Source organism: Curcuma longa, chromosome 11 (assembly GCF_044706935.1).
Source record: "Curcuma longa cultivar G26 ecotype Majalengka, Jawa Barat chromosome 11, ITB_CL_G26_1.1, whole genome shotgun sequence".
NCBI classification, from domain to species: Eukaryota; Viridiplantae; Streptophyta; class Magnoliopsida; order Zingiberales; family Zingiberaceae; genus Curcuma; species Curcuma longa.
The window spans coordinates 7,894,567-7,913,294 of record NC_133871.1 but is presented as its reverse complement, the minus strand read 5'-3'; the positions used below and the strand labels follow the sequence as shown (position 1 = coordinate 7,913,294).

Here is an 18,728-nt window from a genome sequence, read left to right as displayed (position 1 = left end):
TTATCGATAAATTCGGATATCAATTTTATTCGAATTACCTCACATATATCATTTGATTTGTTGGAAAGAAAAAATATATATATATTAAATTTTAGTTAAAACACACTAGCTGCACAGAGTGCTAAGAACATTCATCAATGATGTCGAATATAATATCTCAATAGTAGAGATAATGATGTAGAACAAAATCTATGCAATAAACATTCCATTCAAAATTAAAACATGTCATTAATAAAAATAAAATTGACTTTTTAGAAGATAAATATCCAAAAAAATACACAAACAATTGGTATGTTTAGAAGTCACAAAACTTATGAAAATTGTAGTGTGAGGTGCTTGTCATTTGAATATTGTTTTTTTTTTTTTTTTTTGCCACTGTTAAGAGAGATGTACAAATTGCAGCAGCAGCAACGCAAGTAGAATACAGCATAAACCCAAGCGACTTGCAGTGAAAGGTCACAAAAGCAATCCAAATATCAAGCATAAGTTTCAATGTTTATTAGATTCCATTCAGGATGGTATTTTTGCACGCTAGCAGATAGGTAGTATTGCACTATAGCCACTTGTCATGGAATTTAATTATGGACTTGGAAACTAGTAGCATTACACAGTTGTTCTATTACCGATATCATCCATCCAGCGAATGGTTCAGATCTATATAGCAACCTGCATTAAAAGAACTTGTTAAATAGTTTTTACAAAAGTACTTTTATCTGAAATCTAAAATAACATAAATCGACCTCATAAAAACAAAAATCAGACACTTTAGATAAAGTATGAACAAGCCAAAAATTCAAAAAACTGGAAATCAGTATGGCAACTGATTGTTTGCTGCTGCAGCAGGTTCCGACAGATTCAGAGGGTCACAGACAGCTGCTGCCAGCCATTTCTTTCAAGCTTACATAGGTAGCATTTACATCTTTTATTTCTTACTAGATGCTGCTTTTCTCAATTCTTGCCAGCCTTAGCCTAACAGCCTAACAGCCAGAAACTCGCACCATTCTCTATCACATCTCCTAATATGAAGCATGATCTTCATCAACATTATCATCATCATCGATCTATATTTGACCCAAATATTTGGGGCTGGCTAGAGGCAAAATCAAGAGTTCATATTATTTAGTAGGGTACTTTCTGTGATACACAGCGACAAAGAAAGAGATTTAGTCGCAAGCAGGGTAAGGAAGACTTGTGGACCTAGTCCAAGGTTTCTATATAAAAATAAAATTATTAAGAAAATAGGAATGACTAAAAGCAGCAGCAAGATGGGAAAGTTGCAATAACAAAAATATAGTTAAAAAGACAAACAAAAAAAAAAGAAATCCATTTTGACCATGCCAACCAATACAAATTAACACTTGAAGCCAAGTATTGATATTGGTCGAAAAAAGGATTTTTCCATGGTAACTGATACTAATTAATACTTGAAACCATATAAAGAACCTATATACAATACACACTCACTAAACCATGGACTTACTCCATAATTGTAACTATAATAATTGTTAATAATAACTCCAATAATTCTACCACTCCCTTTAAGTTGGGCATAGATATTATCTTTGTCCAACATGTCATAAAAAATACAAAACAAAAAAATGAAAAGATATTTAAGGTTAGACTATGATTGATTATGGTCTTCAAGACAGATTTTCAAATCATGAGGTTGATAACGACCTTCAAGACAAATACCTCAATAAGCGTAGGATGGACTTGGGGATCACTCATAAGTAGCTCATCACATCAGTGCCCAGACATTATGCAAGAGGACAAAGGATTTCAGCATTGTTGTAGGGATAAAGACATGTTATAGTCTAAAATAGGGTTGAATCGCATAATAAGATTTGCATTTGGCAAATGACACATCTTGCTGCTAGGCCTGCAAAGGGCACGAGATGCAGAAGTTACATCTTTACAAATGACAACTAGACAACCGACAATAGTATGGGTTGCAAATGGAAGAGATCTCTAGTCAAAAGAACAGCCATAACAGCAAATTTAGAAGATCCAGCAACAAGTAGAAAGATTCAACCTACTTGTCGTGTCATTAGATCTTAAAAAAGATTCAATCTAACATATGGATGGAGAAGGAAATGATACAGATACAACTCAGTTCCTGTGTCTATAAGGATAAAGAAGTTAATTGGAGCAATAAAACATAAAGACCTAGCTAGACAAGGATCAGCAAACCTTCGAGTTGGTGGCAAAGTTGAGAAAGGGAACAACAGGAATTAGGTTGTTTCAAAGCCTGAAAAGAAGATGGCTGCTTACAAACTTAGTTAATAGTTACTAGGCACTTTGACACCAGAAAAAGGGATGCTTGGAGAAGATCTAATCCTCACAAAACTTACAATACAATCTGTGTCAAATATCATGTTAGTCTAAGGATGGTAATAAACAAAAGAAGAAAAGGGCTTGCCTAAGAAGTTCACATATTCAAGCCGGAGGTACGTTATTGTTTTCCCTGCCTATCATAATTTCATAAAGCATAACAGGGGGAAGAATACGATACATAACTACTGTATCAAGCACATGGATATGAACCATGAAACATCAGACAGCCAACTTACCACGAAGATAAGAAACAGTATATAATACAAAAAATACCAAATAGAATAATAAGTTAAAAATATAAAATTTCAATTCCTTAAATTTTTAATAATGTCAATCTCTATGCCCTAGAAAACCCTAAATCTGAAATTATTCGGTATCTAAAACAAAGCCCTAAATAATATAAATCCATCAACCAATCTGTGGAGGAATCACATGATTTTCTTTGATCGATGATGAAATCATGGTTTCATTACTACGGTGAGCCAACAGGTTAGAATTACTAGCGATCTTAAACAAAAGAAAGGAAGGGAACCTTTACCATAGTTTAGTTGTAGTAGAGCTCGAGGCCCATGCCGTCGTGGATCTCGTAGTCCTTGAGAGTGATGTGATCCTTGTAGATGTTGTACCATTTCTGGATGCGGATCTTGTCAGCACGGGTGCCGGTCTGCGCCGCCACCAGCTTCTTGAGGTCGCCGATGGTATCGTCCTCGTTGCACTTAACCCTTACCTTCTTCCCCAGCCGATCGTTGAGAACTACCTCGATCATCTTCGCCTCCCCTCCTCGGTCGCCTTCTTCGCTTCCCTTGCTGTTCCCCGACGAGGCTGACGATTCTAAAAAGCGTGGACTGAGGAAATTGATCTAGAGGCTTCTTAATATAAATCATATTCTGTTTTTTTTTCCAGAAAAATCTCACAAATTTGTTATAGTTAAAAAATTTATTAATAAGGATAAAAAAGTATTATAAAATTGATAAAGTCAGATTATATAAAAATAATTTCCAGTTAAATAAATTATTTTAAATTATCAAAAAATAATTTTCAATTAGTTTTAGTTAAAACAATTTGAGAAGCCTTTTCACAATTTTTTTCAGTTATTATCGATACTTTTGCTTCATGTAATAGAAATAGAAGTATATAATTATTTCTTATTATATTTTAAAAATAATGATTTATTCTATCCTTCACATAATAATTAATCAATAAAAAAATATTAAAGTTTGATAAAATATTTAATTCAACAAGTCAAATAAATAATATAAGAAAATTACAAAAAATCAAACAATTTATTTATATATAAAAATTAGTTTTATTTTATTACCTATCTATTTCATTTTTTTTCTTACAAGCCAGAATTATTTGAATGGAGCAAACCAAGCTACCTAAAAATAGTGTAAGTGAATCATTATTTATTATTTGAAGAACTATAATACCTTTTCTATTACTTAAGAAGGGAAAAACAGTTTTTTAGTAGTAACCAAACTAAGACCTGTATATTTCTGTTCTATGAACTATCAAATTAATTTTCTAAAAACATCCTGCTATTCATCCCGTTCCGTTCCATGAAATAAAATGTATATGATTTCCAACCACTGAACATATAAAAAACAATAACAATCCAACCATGAATTCATTCAAATTTAAACAATACGGCAAAGACTTAAACATTACTTTTGTCTTTTGAAGAGAAGTACATTCAACCAGACAAAGGATCACTCAAATATTATACATGGGGCTTTGAACCCATTATTTAGTGAAATAATAAGTTACAGGTACTTGTACCCAGTATTCACATAATGTTTCGATATACAAAGAAGACACAAAAAAAAAAAAAAAGAAACCTAGAGTTACCATGTCAAAAATACGGCATTCAACTAGTTCCTTGATTTTGGTTCTGGTAAACATTCTCTAAACATTCTTTTGCTCGATGAACCTTGGATTGAAGGTAGAAGCTCCCGTTTTTAGCATTGCTCTCAAATAAAACATTGTATCTCTGCATAACAAATCAAACATCTTCAAATGTGCATGAGTGTGTGTGTGAGAGAAAGAGAGAGCAAACCTGCATGATTTCTTCCCACGTGGAATTCTCGGAGATACCCAATATCTGCCTAGCTTCCTGTTCAGTCATTGTTTTACTTGCTCGGCGGATATTATTAAATGCTTCATGAGCTACACCATTTTTATTGGCATCTACAGCAGTTTAAGAAAGAAAAAAGGTGCAAAATGATTATAAATCTATGCCGTTTACATGTTGGGAAACGAACACATATCTTACTAAAAACTGACAGTGCAAAATAGTGGCCATAGCACAATTAGCTTTTGATCTATGAGCTCCACTACATTAGAAGTTAGGCATATGTTGAGACCAAAATCTAGGTTGGCAGTCACTCGAGCAATTCTATGCTCAAATGCACTACAATGCAGGGTATCCACTCAAAACAACATAGTGCTCTTTGTAATGGATGCATCCCAAGAATTTCAAATGGAAGGAATAGGTTGAAAAACACAACTCAGTTATTTCAGAGAAGATTACACGTTGACTAATCAGGATGCAAAACAGACCTAAATTCACATCTTCATCGCAGAAAATTAAATATTGATCAATGGAAGAGTATTTCAACATCGCAAGCTTAAACACCCTTGCAACATCTCTGCCATAAGCACAAGATTTGCACTTTAAGCTCTCATCTTGAGTTTCAGTGACCAACCAAGCACTTAATTATCGCTTTCGCTGTGAAGACTATATTAACCTGTAGTAGTAGTTTTGTGGAATGTGCAAAAGAGAACACAAGTTCATCCCTTACATCTATAATAATGTGTTGTAACAAGAATGATCATCAGAAAAACTAAATCCATCTATATCAACATTTTATAAATTTTTGAATCACCATCTGAAGTTCTAGGAGATTGTTTATGTACAATCTGTATTAAAACTGATTTCTTAACAATTATTAAGAATATGTAAATTGAACCATTCTTCACGAAACTAAAAAGTTTAAGATAATTGCTTGATCAAATTTAATATAATATCAAAGCAAGAGGGTCAGTGTCCAAGTCCTGAATTTAATTTTAAAATGAAATGTAGCTCAATTGTATATCATTCCAAAACTGAGGCTTGGACCACTCCATTTCATCATATTTACTGGTAGGAGTAGTATTAAAAATTATGAGAAGTATAATTTGAGCCTTTTCTACCACTTAAACGTTTTGTGAAAGTGTGCTCCAATTATGATAAAAAAAAACTCTACCTAGAATAATAATGAGATGTGAAGGAAATATTTGAAATATCATTCACAAAGATATTTCCACCAAAGAAATGATTTCTGTAAGAACAAAGAAATGTATAGTAGTTGCAAAACACTTAGACAACAAAGAACCATTGTTATATTCATAGAAATAATACTGAAGAAAGAAGAAAAAGAAGGTGAAAGAGTTACTTTCCAATGCTTTACGGTAGGCTTGCAACACAGCCCTACCCAATATGCCTGAACCCATTATAATTAAGTTTGCAATAAGTTTTGCAGCCTGTATCCAGAAATAGAGTCGGTACAGAAGTGAGAATACTCACAAGAGCGACAGTACTAAAAAATTTCAGTTCAAACTCAATAAATGAATTTGATCTTAACTTAAGATATTGAGAAAGAAGAACTAGAAACGGTAGAAAATTTAAAACTTGACATATACAAGGTAGATAATGGGTTTATATAAACAATCAAATCAAGTTTCATGTTGATTTAGGATTTTCACACAAACTAAGAAAAGATCCAACTTCTTCTTAGAGCAACATAAGTGCTGATAAACCAAAAGCTCTTGCACTTTGTACGCTTGAGACAATTTATTTGCCCCTGGCCATCCAATTTAAAGAATCCTAACAAAATTTCAAAACAATTATCTAACAACATTAACCTTATTGTGATACTTTGTATTCAACTGCAAGGTGTAAATTTCAGCATAAGTATTGATCTGATCATCTCAGGGTTCAACTGTGTTGACACTCAAAACACAACTGTGGCAACATAATTTCTGACTAGCTCCACCTGTTTGTACCATCCTATTTTGCATGCTTCCAAAAACAAGATCACAACCATTTTATAGTCAATTCAATTAGAATTTTGTAGAAAACATTTCAATTTATAACATACCTTCCCAGTAAGAGTGTCTCTAATTGCCATATTAATAGTTATCTCCATGGTCTCAAATTTCATTGCATGTCGGTTGCCATAGGCAAAAAATTTCATTCCATCCCGACCGTCACAAAATATGATGTATTTTACCGTTTATGCATTTACTTATCACTTACAACTTATGATTGTAAACTTATTTTGATTGATCAATACACTTTGACATGTGCGTGTGTGCGTGCACGTGCGTATATAGGCGCTACATATAAGGTTGATTGTCTACCGCCTGAAATCATCTTTGAAAATTCTACATTCTCCAACCAACAAAATTAGATACAAACTTGAGAGATCATTTTTGGATGTCAAACTAACCTCTCGCATTGGATATTAATTTTGAGTTATTGCATGACTAAAGTAGAATTGGCCAACACAGTGACAACTTTTTTTTTTGAAGAGAAGAAGAAAAAATCCCAAACAATACAAATGGCAACCTTGACCAGTATAAAGTAGATAAAACTCACGAAATGCACCTCCAAACATCATGCAAACAATGTGAACTAATGCATAAATTATGAAACACTAGGGAGTGCGATTGAATAAATCCAGAGAGAAGTTGAAAAGATTAGGTCAAATGCCCCACATGCAAAATCAGACTCGCTTAGGATTTAATCAAAAACTAATCATCTTCCAAAACCTAACTTTACGGCAGGTGAGAGTGTAACACAGATTGTTCCAAAAATTGAGATCATTGGGGTGGTTTCATCTCCGATTTGGTAATGAAAATAACAGGGTTACGATGAACAGACGCTAGTCCCGAAACAAAAAATTAACACCAGATACACAAAACAACTTATATTCCATGGAGCACCATAAGATTTAGGCAAATAGGATCGTTAATCACAGGAGAGACACAAGAAGGAAAATAATAAAAAAAATAAACATACAAATCGATGACAAAATCAATTGCTGACCATAGAGACGCGCGCGGGGAAGGCTTGCTTCAATCAACGACGATTTCCGAGAGGTGAGCAATTGGATTTTGTCTGGGAGTGGAGCTACGCGAGAGAGGCGGCAAAGAGGGACTCCTGGAAACGAAGGGAAGCGAAAAATTAAGGTGAAGACGGGAACGCAGCACAGGGAAGGAAGAAGGTTCGAGAATATCTCATGAAGGGCAATAACTGGAACAACTCCTTCAAGCCCATTTAAGCATCTCTCTGTTATTGGGCCACGAAAAGGATCCGGCCATCATGCTCTCTACTTATTTTATTTTTTTAAAAAAATATGAATTAATTCTATTTGATTCACAAAACTAAATTTTATTTTATTTTTTAAAAACATTCTATCTCTCTATCACCGCAAAGAATTTTAATTTTTTCCTTTTTAATTAATCACGGTTAGTCTCAGGGAAAAAGTTCTTTATTTTTTCTTGAATATAAATATCATTGAATATTTTATTAGTAAGGAATATAACTCCATCCAATTTATATTGACTAATTCTGAGATGAAACTAATTCTAAAACGAATGATCCAATTTCATATTTGGTCTACTAAATAAATTTAAAAAGCAAGATAGCTCTTGACATGATATCCTAATGTCATTAATTGTTCAAACACTTGTGCTGCGTGGATTTTTGTTTAAACATTCATAATTGTTTAAGAAAAATACTTTATCTCTTATTATCATGACATAAGAGGCTAGAATGAATCGAATAACTTAGGTGGATGAATAGATGACTTGTCATAGTTGTTAATTTGTCTTGCAAAATACAACTTAAATATAATATTAAATACGCAAATGTGTGATGATATAAACAATATAAATAAAAGATAACATCAACAAAAGTTAATACGATAATATTTTATGATGAGGAGTTTCTATTTTTTTATAATTTAAATATTTAATTTTTATGATTCAATTAATTTTGAAAATGATGATCAACCGCATAAATTTTTTTAATTAATTATCAAAATAAATTCAGAAATACGTGCTACTCCACACACCCTGAAGCTAACGTCCCAGATTAAACTATCCCATAGTGTACTCTATAACTTCTATATTGCCATCAAATATCCACTAAACTATCCCGAGGTGAAGAGAATGCTAACGGAAAATAGTTTATATATATAGGTCAAAAGAACTAAATAAGCCTTTAAGTTAACTAGGAAACTTATTTTCCAACAGATCAAAAAGTTGGGACTAAGTATCAACTGAACTGGGTCCAACTTAGTCTGAGGGAGAGTTAAGATTCCATCTTAAACCCTCCAAACATTTGAAGATCAACTTTAAACCTTTGGACAACCTATTAAACATCCTCTGTGGTTTAGGATGAAGCTCCGTAGATAACCAACTCTATCTACAAGATAGATCTTGTTAATAACAATCAATCTATTTGAAAAAAAGCAAGGATTAAACACCATAATCTACGCGAATCTTTGAGTTCATCCTTCAAGTTTAATGATGATCTATGAGTTGGAAATTCTAAACAACTCATAGATGATCAACTGAATGCAAAAAATTACCAAGGAAATCCCAGAAAGAGGATAATTTAGAAGAGACTTGTATAAAAAATCGCAATGAGGAACAAATAGTAGCAAAGTTCACCGAATTCTGCGTTTTTTAAATCATTCGCTGCGATCAGCTCACAAATGCACCATAACCAAGTCAAGATTATCACTAAATCATTAAAAGAAACACAGATGGAAAAACAACAACAATCGCGCCTATTTCTGAAACATAAACATCAACTATAAATTTGGTTACATTTCTTAGTTTGATTTTATGCTGTAACCATTTTTCTCATTGAGGCTATAAATTCATCTATCTTTTAATTATACCAAAAAATAAAAAATGCATGATCGCAAAGCAACTCATATGTACAACCCCTGCTGATGTCCCGTCAAGTGGTGTTCCATTTCATCTCAATATGAATCACTCCACTTCTCGAGTTTATGAGATGATACCTTTGGTTTATGCGCCCGTTGTTCACAACATCTGAAATATTGATATCGACGTACCCAAGAGATTCCTAACAGTTGGAATAATAAATGAGAACATGAAAGAGAGAGAAAGAAGAAGCTTTATCGCAAGTGCCAAACCTTAGAGTGGAAGCTAAAAAACCTTCCCTTGCTCAGTACTTCAATGTGAAGTTTCTCATCTTTTGGTGCCTCTTCTAGCATAAACTGGAAGTCCTCGTTCCATCTTGGGTCTCTGCTCTTCCTGATAACCTGAGGAGAACAGTGAATGAACAAGCTAATATAATGTTTATGGAGCGAAACAATCTAAACAGAAAACAAACAGTAATTCAAAAACATGGATATTAAATCTAATGTAATATTAGACTGGAAGAAAAACAAGGAAAAGGGACCAAAGCTTTCACCATTATTGAAGATAACAGTGAACTATGGCCATTTTATACAATCAGAAATGTAGAAATAAATTTAAAAATAGTAAGATCTATTTTACACTGATCAGTATTCATCATTATAAATTAAAGACAACAAAGTGGCAACTAAAAGTTACGAACGCCAGCATTGAGGCTAAAGTCTCTTATATCATCCTTGGTTCGATTCTCTGTCTTCATTACAGGGCAGAAGATTAGATTAATTATTTAGGCAGTTCCCACTATCTATTTATGTTATTAAAAAATAATACAAACAAATCCCTAATATTATCAGTATTTACATTTTGGTCCATAAAACTCCCCCAAGAGCTAGTTCAAATATATTGAAAAAAATTAGCTTATTGCAGATACCTCAAATTAAGCTGAGTTACTAAGTTTACTAGCTGAGCAACAAAGTTGATAAATAAGGTGACAATTGGATTCGATTATACTTTTTCTTTGATAAAGTGACAATAAATTTCTATGTGATTTGCTCTCCAACAAAACACTAGATTAGAAGCAATGTGCATGGCAAATTGGTCGTTGTAACAAAGCTTTGTTGGCTCCATGTCTGTATGTCCCAACTCAAACAATTGTTTGGTCAGACACTATGCTCTGCCTTTGCACTGGACTTACTATAATAGTTTGCTTCTTGCTATTTTTGAAAATTAGGTTACCACTCGTAAGAAGACAACTTGATGTGAATCGTGTATTTGTAGAGGAACCTACTCGATCAACATAAGTGTATCCTGCAATCTGAAGACAACTTGCATCAAGCATTCTTGACATAGTGTAGCATTCTCAAAGTTGCTGGCCAATGATAATAACATGAGATCTTTAGAAACCAACTAGTCATGCTAATAGCAAATGAAATGTCACCTTAAAATTGGACCTATTCCTAGTAGCTTAAGCTTTGGATAAATGGTTAGTCAATCAACTTTAGCAAATAGTAGCTATTATTTTGTGTTTAGCTTGAATTGAATATTTCTTGGGATTGTATATCATGCAACAGTATTTCTCTTACTTTTTTCATATTGTTTCAATTTCTCTATGACGCGAATATGGATGGTCACCTGTTCTCAACTTTTCATTTCTCTATTAAGGAAAAAAGGGGCATCCTAAACTAAAGATGAAAGAAGTGTCGCATAGGCAATGTTGGGGGTGTGAAACGAAAAGGAAGTTTAATACAGAAAAAGGGAACTTAGTTTGGCCAATGTGATTAAAAGAGCAAAGCATACATGTTATCAAGGACTTTTATGCTAACGGAATTCACATCAAGAAGTGAATTCAAACCACAGTGATCAGTTGAATTGGATATATGATTTATATGTTATGCAAGGGAAAAAAACTTATAAGCCAAAAGTATTAATTTTGAATATCTAAGACAAGCATATTTTAAATTCTTGTCATCATCATCTGACCATGTTAGCCACTACTATTTTAGGTTAGCTATTTGATTTTATTCTTTCGCTTAACTAAATGGAAGCCTATATCATTAGCAATATTCATATCTCCTAATTCAAAGTTAACTATGTTAATTTGAGTTTTCTTTTGGTCTCCCTTTACTAGTTACACCTTTTAACTCAGGGCTACTTTAACTTGGAAGTAAAGAAATAGAACGGGAATAAATGATTTAAGTGAAGGGCAAAGAAAATGAACAAAATATATTCTTACATCAATTATATTCCACTAATCTTATTTAATTAGGATGGAACTGAAAGAAAAAGATAAACACCGATTTGGACAGCAATAAAATATAGAGAAAATGGAGCGAATCAAGTGTCTTTCACCTCTCTACTTCCAAGTAAATGAAAGAATTTGATTATTTTATTTCTTTTCCATCCTACCTTCACCAAAGTAAACACAACATAGTCAGCTCAACTTGTCGTAATGTTGATAATAGGAGAGTCAAATTTTGGATATTTGAAAATGGAAGGGAAATGATGGTCACTTTCTAATGAACTGCGCAAGAATTCGGAACGAATTGATGTACTCGTAGGAGAAAAGATATTGTAACATGGGCTAAAGAGATAGTAAAAAGAATGGAAGGTCATGGATATTAAATAGTGATGATTGAATCACTCCACATACAAACTGAATATGCTAGGGAAAAGATGACACGAGCCATAGACATGAAAATAGATATCATCATATAGTGTTTTTATTGAAGATAAAATCATCATATAGTAACTCGGGCTTACTTTAGTTTTCTTCTTTTCTCCTCTGAAAAAAACTGCTGCATAAGGGTTAGTATGATGCTTTCCTTCAATATCTTCTGCGGCTTCAACAGTAACCATCAACAACCCACCATTATCAGATACATCCGGAATCCCTCTGTCAATGCCACTAAGCTTCTCATCTAAAACCTTACTGAAACTACCAGTGTCTTCTTTGAAAGGATCAAATGTCAATTGTACTACAATTTTCCCTCTGTTTCGCTGATTTTGTGGGTCATTAGGGTTCATGTTCTTTTGAAGATCAAGAGTGAACTCTTTTGTTTCATGAGGAATAAGCACATTCAGTGGAATGACTTGCATGCCCAACTTATCATGCATTTTCACCTGCATAATAACAAAAAAACGATCTTAAAGAGTTTTTCATCACATTGATAGTAAGATGTTATGCAAGAATTGTGAAAGTTAGCTATTAAATAAATTTTGTTATCCATATTCTTCATTGACTTGAGAGAACTCTAAAAGATGAATTAATGAACAAGTTTAGGACAAAGACTAAAAAGAAGACAAAGCATGCTGGAGTTCAACCTTTTCCCAGTCATAAAGATGAAGCTGAAGAACTTGAGTCTCTGGATCTTTTACAATAAGTTTGAATTGCTCATTCCATTCAGGATTTAGGTTACGCATCTTGATTGAGGTCTTCTTTGATGGCAGTCCTTCTCCACTCAAACTGAGTTTAACATAGGGATCTGATTTCCCAAGAATATCCATCTTGCGAAGATTATATGCACGAACAACATTTACATTCAATATTCCCACAGGCCTCTTTACTGCAGCACTGCAAGGACAAGATAAAATGTACTTAGCCAATCCTTCCAACTAAATCTTAGCAACAATATCTTGATAGCAGAAATGATTCACAAATTAGGTAATCTACAATATGCTAGGCTGATTAAAAGCACTTTCAACATTATTAGTCAAGAAAATCAAGACTCAGTTTATTAATGCACTATCTTGTCATGAAGCCCTACTTTTGGGCATGCTGAATGAACAATAAACCCATTTCCATTGTGGAATAAGGAAATCTAGCACACATTTCTCTTTGTTTCCTATTGTTGGATGGTGTATAGGCGTACAACATTCTAGGAATAACATGAATAACATCAAAAGAAAAAGAATAGCCAAACAATCATTCATGCAGAATGAAAATAACTTGATAACAGTAGTCGGTGAAGTAGGAAAATTGGAAGACAATTCTATAATGGAAGTATTATCACCCATATGAGCAGCACCAACAAGAAGTTACCTTGAACCCTCTAGAATAGGTATCTCTAAAAGATTTGGCCAATGATAAATATTTGAGACTTGTGTTGCAATCGTATCCTATGGCCAAAGAGAGTTACAATAAATAGTTAGTGGGAAATAAAACTAATTGTAAATTTCTAGCAGTCAAATCAATATGATTTCATATGCCAAATGACATTAAGGCAGATAATCTAGTAGCTGTCTGTAAATAACAAGTTCACTTAGCTATCCAGAAACAAATTTACAACCTGAATAAACCTATACAAGCCAGGTATTGCCATTATGTCTCCACCAAAAATTTTGAGTCCAAAGTCAACGTTTGGCTGCAGTTGTATATAACAAACAGAGAAATATCAGAAGTAAACGTTTCCTGAAAACACTTAATCAATCCAAAGTGAAGAATATTATTACCATTTCCATCAAAGATACAGACAAGTTGGCAAAGCAGGGAAAACTTGGAACTAGTGGTTTCAAAGTAACCCGTGGCACCAAAGATATTTGTAAATCCAACAACTAAAATAAAAAATTGTCATATTAATATCATTAAATGGAGGCTACTTTTACGTAGTATTTGTAAAAAACTTCTGACCTGTATTGTTACTCTGAAGAAGGACAATTTAAGCACTAAAACCACGTTTGTATTACCAGCCCATCTCATTGCTGGTTCAACAACTATTTCTTTCTCTTGTGTTTCATAAACTTTTACACCTATATAGAGGAGAATAAAATACAATTTAGCTTTAGTTCTATCCTTGTAAAATGAATATATAAAGTTGTAATGTTTTAATAGTTTCTTTTTCTCAATAGGATGATAGAAAAAATAGACATAGCAAATTTGCAAAATGCTATATCTTTCTCCCTTATGAAATTCACAATCCAACTAAACAAGTTGGCAAGCGCATAATAAACTTTTAATCTTTCTCCCTTATGCTATATCTTTCTCTTGTGTTTCATAAACTTTTACACCTATATAGAGGAGAATAAAATACAATTTAGCTTTAGTTCTATCCTTGTAAAATGCTTTTTCTCAAATGATTGCATAGCAAATTTGCAAAATGCTATATCTTTCTCCCTTATGAAATTCACAATCCAACTAAACAAGTTGGCAAGCGCATAATAAACTTTTAATCTAAATCTAGCTTATTAAAACTCAACAAAGAACCCTAAAAAGCATCTCTATGGTAAATCCTAAAACTTAAAGAATATAGGGTATTAGCTTGGCGAGGTAAAACAAGGATGCATTTGTGGGTGTAAGGCCAATTTTTTTTTCCTTTCACAACAAGTTGAAAAAGTTGTCACAGGCTATAACTAAACTCAATGCCCCAACTGTATGTTTTTGCATATGCTTCCTTATGGCCTTATTCTCCAGTGTTTATGTAAAGTGAACAAAGATTGCAAAACATTCCTGACAAAATATTTAGTAAGTACATGATAGTTTATGGTCAGTAAGATAACCAAATGCTTGATGAGTTTAGCTCCCGAATCTTGTCAGTGAGCACTAGGAAAAGCTAAAATCCATTTGACTAATCTGGCATGCATCATTTATGCATAAATTATCAATACCTAGACAAGAGTTCCAAGAAACTCTTCATTGGCCCTTTACCTACATGTTCAAAGTTTATAATTAGCAGGTATCTCTATGTGGAGAACTTGAGATACAAACCATGAATTGTAGGTGGAAGTGAACCAAGAGTTAGATGATCAAATTCAATTGACTCGATCCCGTACTTTCCAATGTACTGATCAAATATTGGCTTCACTGTACTCTGAATTGTATTGCATATTGCCTGCATCAATAGGAAAATAAATAATAAGTACATAACAAATTCATAATAACAAACTGCAATTTCAAAGTTGTTATTTTGTTTAGACTATCATATCCAACATACAGAAAAGTAGAACCTTATCCAAGCAAGGCCACATGTCGAGTATGAATTTATTCAACCAGTCGACCTGCAAACAGGCTAAATATCAATATCGTGAAGTTCAAAAATCTTCAATATTTGGTTGCAAGTTTCAACTTTCAAGTACAACTATTGGGGGGGGGGGGGGGGGGTATTGAAGAAATACAAGTTCTAAGAAGAAAATTTTGCACCTGACTAATTCATATTAAGAAATAGATATAAAAGAAAATTAACCTTATCCTTGAATCTTAAATTCAGTTTCAGCTCCCAAAGAGATTTTTGATGATTGAATTCTCATGGGTCACTCTCCAAGGAAAAATTTAAAGCAATCATGCATACATGGGGAAGTTGGGACGTGGAAGATGAAACTAAATCTACTGAAGTCTTTGGCGGAAAAACAACACTTTATGTGACAGTTGAACCTTGTCCAATATGAAAATAATCAGCTGGCCAAGGCTCTATGATTGTTTAATATACACTGAGAATCCCTCAAACTATTAGGAAGAAAGATGTTTTTTTTTATTCAGGTTATATGTTTCAATAATTTGGTTTTTATTTAGCTTTATCATGTAAATTATGGATGGATATGTTTTGCTGTCTATATACTTATGTCTGCACCATATTTGGATGCAATAAGGTCTATCACTGCATAAATGATGTATTTTGCAGCAATGATGTTTGACAACTTATTTAGACAAAGATTATTTTGATGTCGACAATTTACCTTCAACATTAGACAAACTTTGCACAAGTTTTCCAAAGTACAACAAGTATGTTGGAATTAGTTGAATTGACTAGAATGCCTTATAGAAAATATTTGAAATTTTTAATATGAGAAAATCACTTATATAATTAAAAGATTAAAGATTGATTTCACCAAAATAAAGAAAAATTAAATATAATCTTTGAGCAAGATTGACAAAACACCTTGGTGAACTAGTGTGAGTCTTCGCAAGCGTGAGGTGTGATACCTAAGGCACGTGAGTCACTTGAGTGTGTCTTCCACCATGTGGCTTTCACCATTTCACAATTCTTCCACAATACAGTAAGTAAGGCAGTTTCCATCGTTTTGTGATTCTCTCATTGTTTTGTAATGCACTGTACAAGTCTTCCACGAGCTTGATCGATTCTTCCTAGGCTTGAGTGTAAGTCTTTTATTATTCGGCAGCATGCCAAAGGTCACAGAAGGCTTGAAGTCATGGAAGACTTGGATTGGATGTCAAAAAAGCCTTTCACCATAGTGGGGATTATTGAAGCTTCTAAAAGTTAAGCAGCCTCCTACCTCTTACTTTAAAAGGTAAGTCTACTCTTTCACATGCTTTCATGATTCACAAAAGCCTAATTTTTCTTCATCCTCTCCTTCCCTTTTCTCCTCCACTTTTAGTGTTCGGCACACCCTCTAGCACGGATACTCAACACAAGCAGCACTCTTGATCCGGCTATACCAAAACCCTAGCTCCACTCAAGATTTCAAACCTTGCTTTGAGATATTATGAATTTTAAATAATATTAGCAACAGAAAGTTCAGTGGTTTGTTCATAAGGCAATGGTATGATTTATTTGAATACCATTGCATTATTGTGATTTTCTGATTAGGCAAGGATTTTAAATTCAACTACAAACAAGCAGTATACACTTTAATGAAATGTGTTTAGTTCTCCACAGAATTAGATCAACAATTATCTAGTTCACAATTTACACATGCCTATCATAGTCCATAGACTCAAAAAAACTAATTCTTCAAGCAACATCATATATGTTTCCATTTTAAATCTGAAAATGGATCCTTAGTTTGTAGTTAATGGTGATTCTTCACAAATAAAATTATTATTAATACGAGCTAATAACATTATAAATACACAATAATCATCTGATGGAAGAGAATTCCCCTGGTAGCTATATACATGACAAAACTCTACAAATATATAATAGCTAAAAGAACTAAACCAATAAGATAATCATCTGGTGAAAGAAAATAGATCGGGTAGCTTTACAGTTGACAAAGATTCTTCACAAGGAAGGATCTAACAGTTGCTACATCCTAAAAGAACTATTACAGATGGGATAATCATCCAATGACAAACTATATATGCATGTCAACAATTTGTAAGGGAAAGTAGCTAACTCACTCGTTCATAGTCTGGACTTTTCATCCAATATGGAATCTCAGGTATAAGTGAATGCAAGGTCTTTGAGTCTAGCTCATGCAAGGGTCTCACAATTGGATCCTGCAAAGAACATCCGTAACTATGATTTATGCCTTCGACTAGAATGCACATAATTACATCGAGATATTTTACTTTGCTAAAAACTCATTTAGAATTCAATTGATCATCCTGCTCATGCCATGTGATAAACCTACAAGAATCATGCATGCATGATAAACGAATAAGAGAGAAGAAAAAACAGTCAATATGCTGAAGACCTACATTTTACGTGTACAGAATCCACATAAAAGTCAATTCTTGACCAAACAATTCACATGGAAAAGAGTTAGACTGATAGGAAAATCTGAGAAAGAAAAGAGCAATTCCATTACAAATTTGTCAGAAACCTTCCAAGAAACAAAACTAAGAGATTATACTTTTGATCAACCCCATAACTTGTTTCAAAAAAAAAAACAGATGAAAAGGTCGCACTTCCCCATCAGGACTGTTTCCCCATGTTACAAAACGATCCACGAGAATCAACCAACTGAGCAACAACTGAAATCAACAAATCCTCCCAAACCAACATCCGGAGAGTGCCAATCCCATCCATCCGAAACCGTCACGAAGCGAACATCACCCACAAGTCATACCTCCAACTCGGTAAATCCAACATGATACAATCGAGCAAGATTCCCGATCGAACTATATTTTCAGCCAACAAAAGGGAAAAGAAAAATCGGCCGAAAACAAGGGATTGCTCACCTTGACATCTCTGGGCTGGAAGTAAATGTAGAAGAAATAGCCGACCAGAAGGCCGACGGAAGTGCCGATTCCAAACCCGAGGACGCCCAAGAGAGTGCTCACCAGCCCCATCGCCGGCGACAGCTACCCGCATCGATCCGGCGGAGAAAGAGATGTGAAGAGTTGCAATCGCGTTCGAACTCAAACATACTTCTACATATAGCCAGCTGGGCAGGGAAGAGTCCGCCCGATAATTACCAAATTAAAAAATAATGAATTTATTTGAAAAATAATAATAATAATAAAACCAAAACCCATAAAATATATATCTTTGAATTAATTATATCTTTTTTAAATAATTAAAAAGATAGATGATCGACTATACAAGAAGTCAATAATGCTTCCTGCCTACCCAAAGTTTTATAATTTAACATAAATAAAATATTAAAAAATATTTTTTAAAACCCCTTAATTTAGAATATTGTAATTGGAAATATTTTTAAAAACCCCTTAATTTAGAAGCTCTTGGTCAATCATCCATGGGACATGGGTCATATGATGTGACGTGAATAATAGTAGATATGGTGACGTGGATGTAATTGCATGGCTCAAATCTTATTTT

The 18,728-nt window shown here is 33.5% G+C and overlaps 3 protein-coding genes across 3 annotated transcripts; all 3 read right to left on the bottom strand.

Moving 5' to 3' along the window:
• Positions 1-476: 476 nt before the first annotated feature.
• LOC141839845 (ubiquitin-like protein 5) lies at positions 477-3,193 on the bottom strand. Its single transcript, XM_074727693.1, has 2 exons — positions 2,873-3,193; positions 477-666 (listed from the first exon to the last, which is right to left on the bottom strand). Exon 1 carries the CDS (start codon positions 3,098-3,100, stop codon positions 2,879-2,881), a length of 222 nt encoding a protein of 73 aa, XP_074583794.1. The 5' UTR covers positions 3,101-3,193; the 3' UTR covers positions 477-666; positions 2,873-2,878.
• Positions 3,194-3,947: 754 nt separating this feature from the next.
• Positions 3,948-7,609, bottom strand: LOC141840936 (mitochondrial import inner membrane translocase subunit PAM16 like 2). The gene is made up of 4 exons (XM_074729040.1): positions 7,424-7,609; positions 5,769-5,856; positions 4,391-4,521; positions 3,948-4,324 (listed from the first exon to the last, which is right to left on the bottom strand). The coding sequence occupies exons 1-4, from the start codon at positions 7,424-7,426 to the stop codon at positions 4,202-4,204; spliced, it is 345 nt and encodes a 114-aa protein (XP_074585141.1). The 5' UTR covers positions 7,427-7,609; the 3' UTR covers positions 3,948-4,201.
• Positions 7,610-9,174: 1,565 nt separating this feature from the next.
• On the bottom strand, positions 9,175-18,278 carry LOC141839797 (synaptotagmin-3). The gene is made up of 12 exons (XM_074727626.1): positions 18,128-18,278; positions 17,345-17,443; positions 15,214-15,264; positions 14,975-15,098; positions 13,901-14,019; positions 13,723-13,824; positions 13,560-13,634; positions 13,313-13,389; positions 12,595-12,844; positions 12,034-12,393; positions 9,549-9,677; positions 9,175-9,478 (listed from the first exon to the last, which is right to left on the bottom strand). Exons 1-12 carry the CDS (start codon positions 18,236-18,238, stop codon positions 9,350-9,352), a joined length of 1,626 nt encoding a protein of 541 aa, XP_074583727.1. The 5' UTR covers positions 18,239-18,278; the 3' UTR covers positions 9,175-9,349.
• Positions 18,279-18,728: the final 450 nt, after the last annotated feature.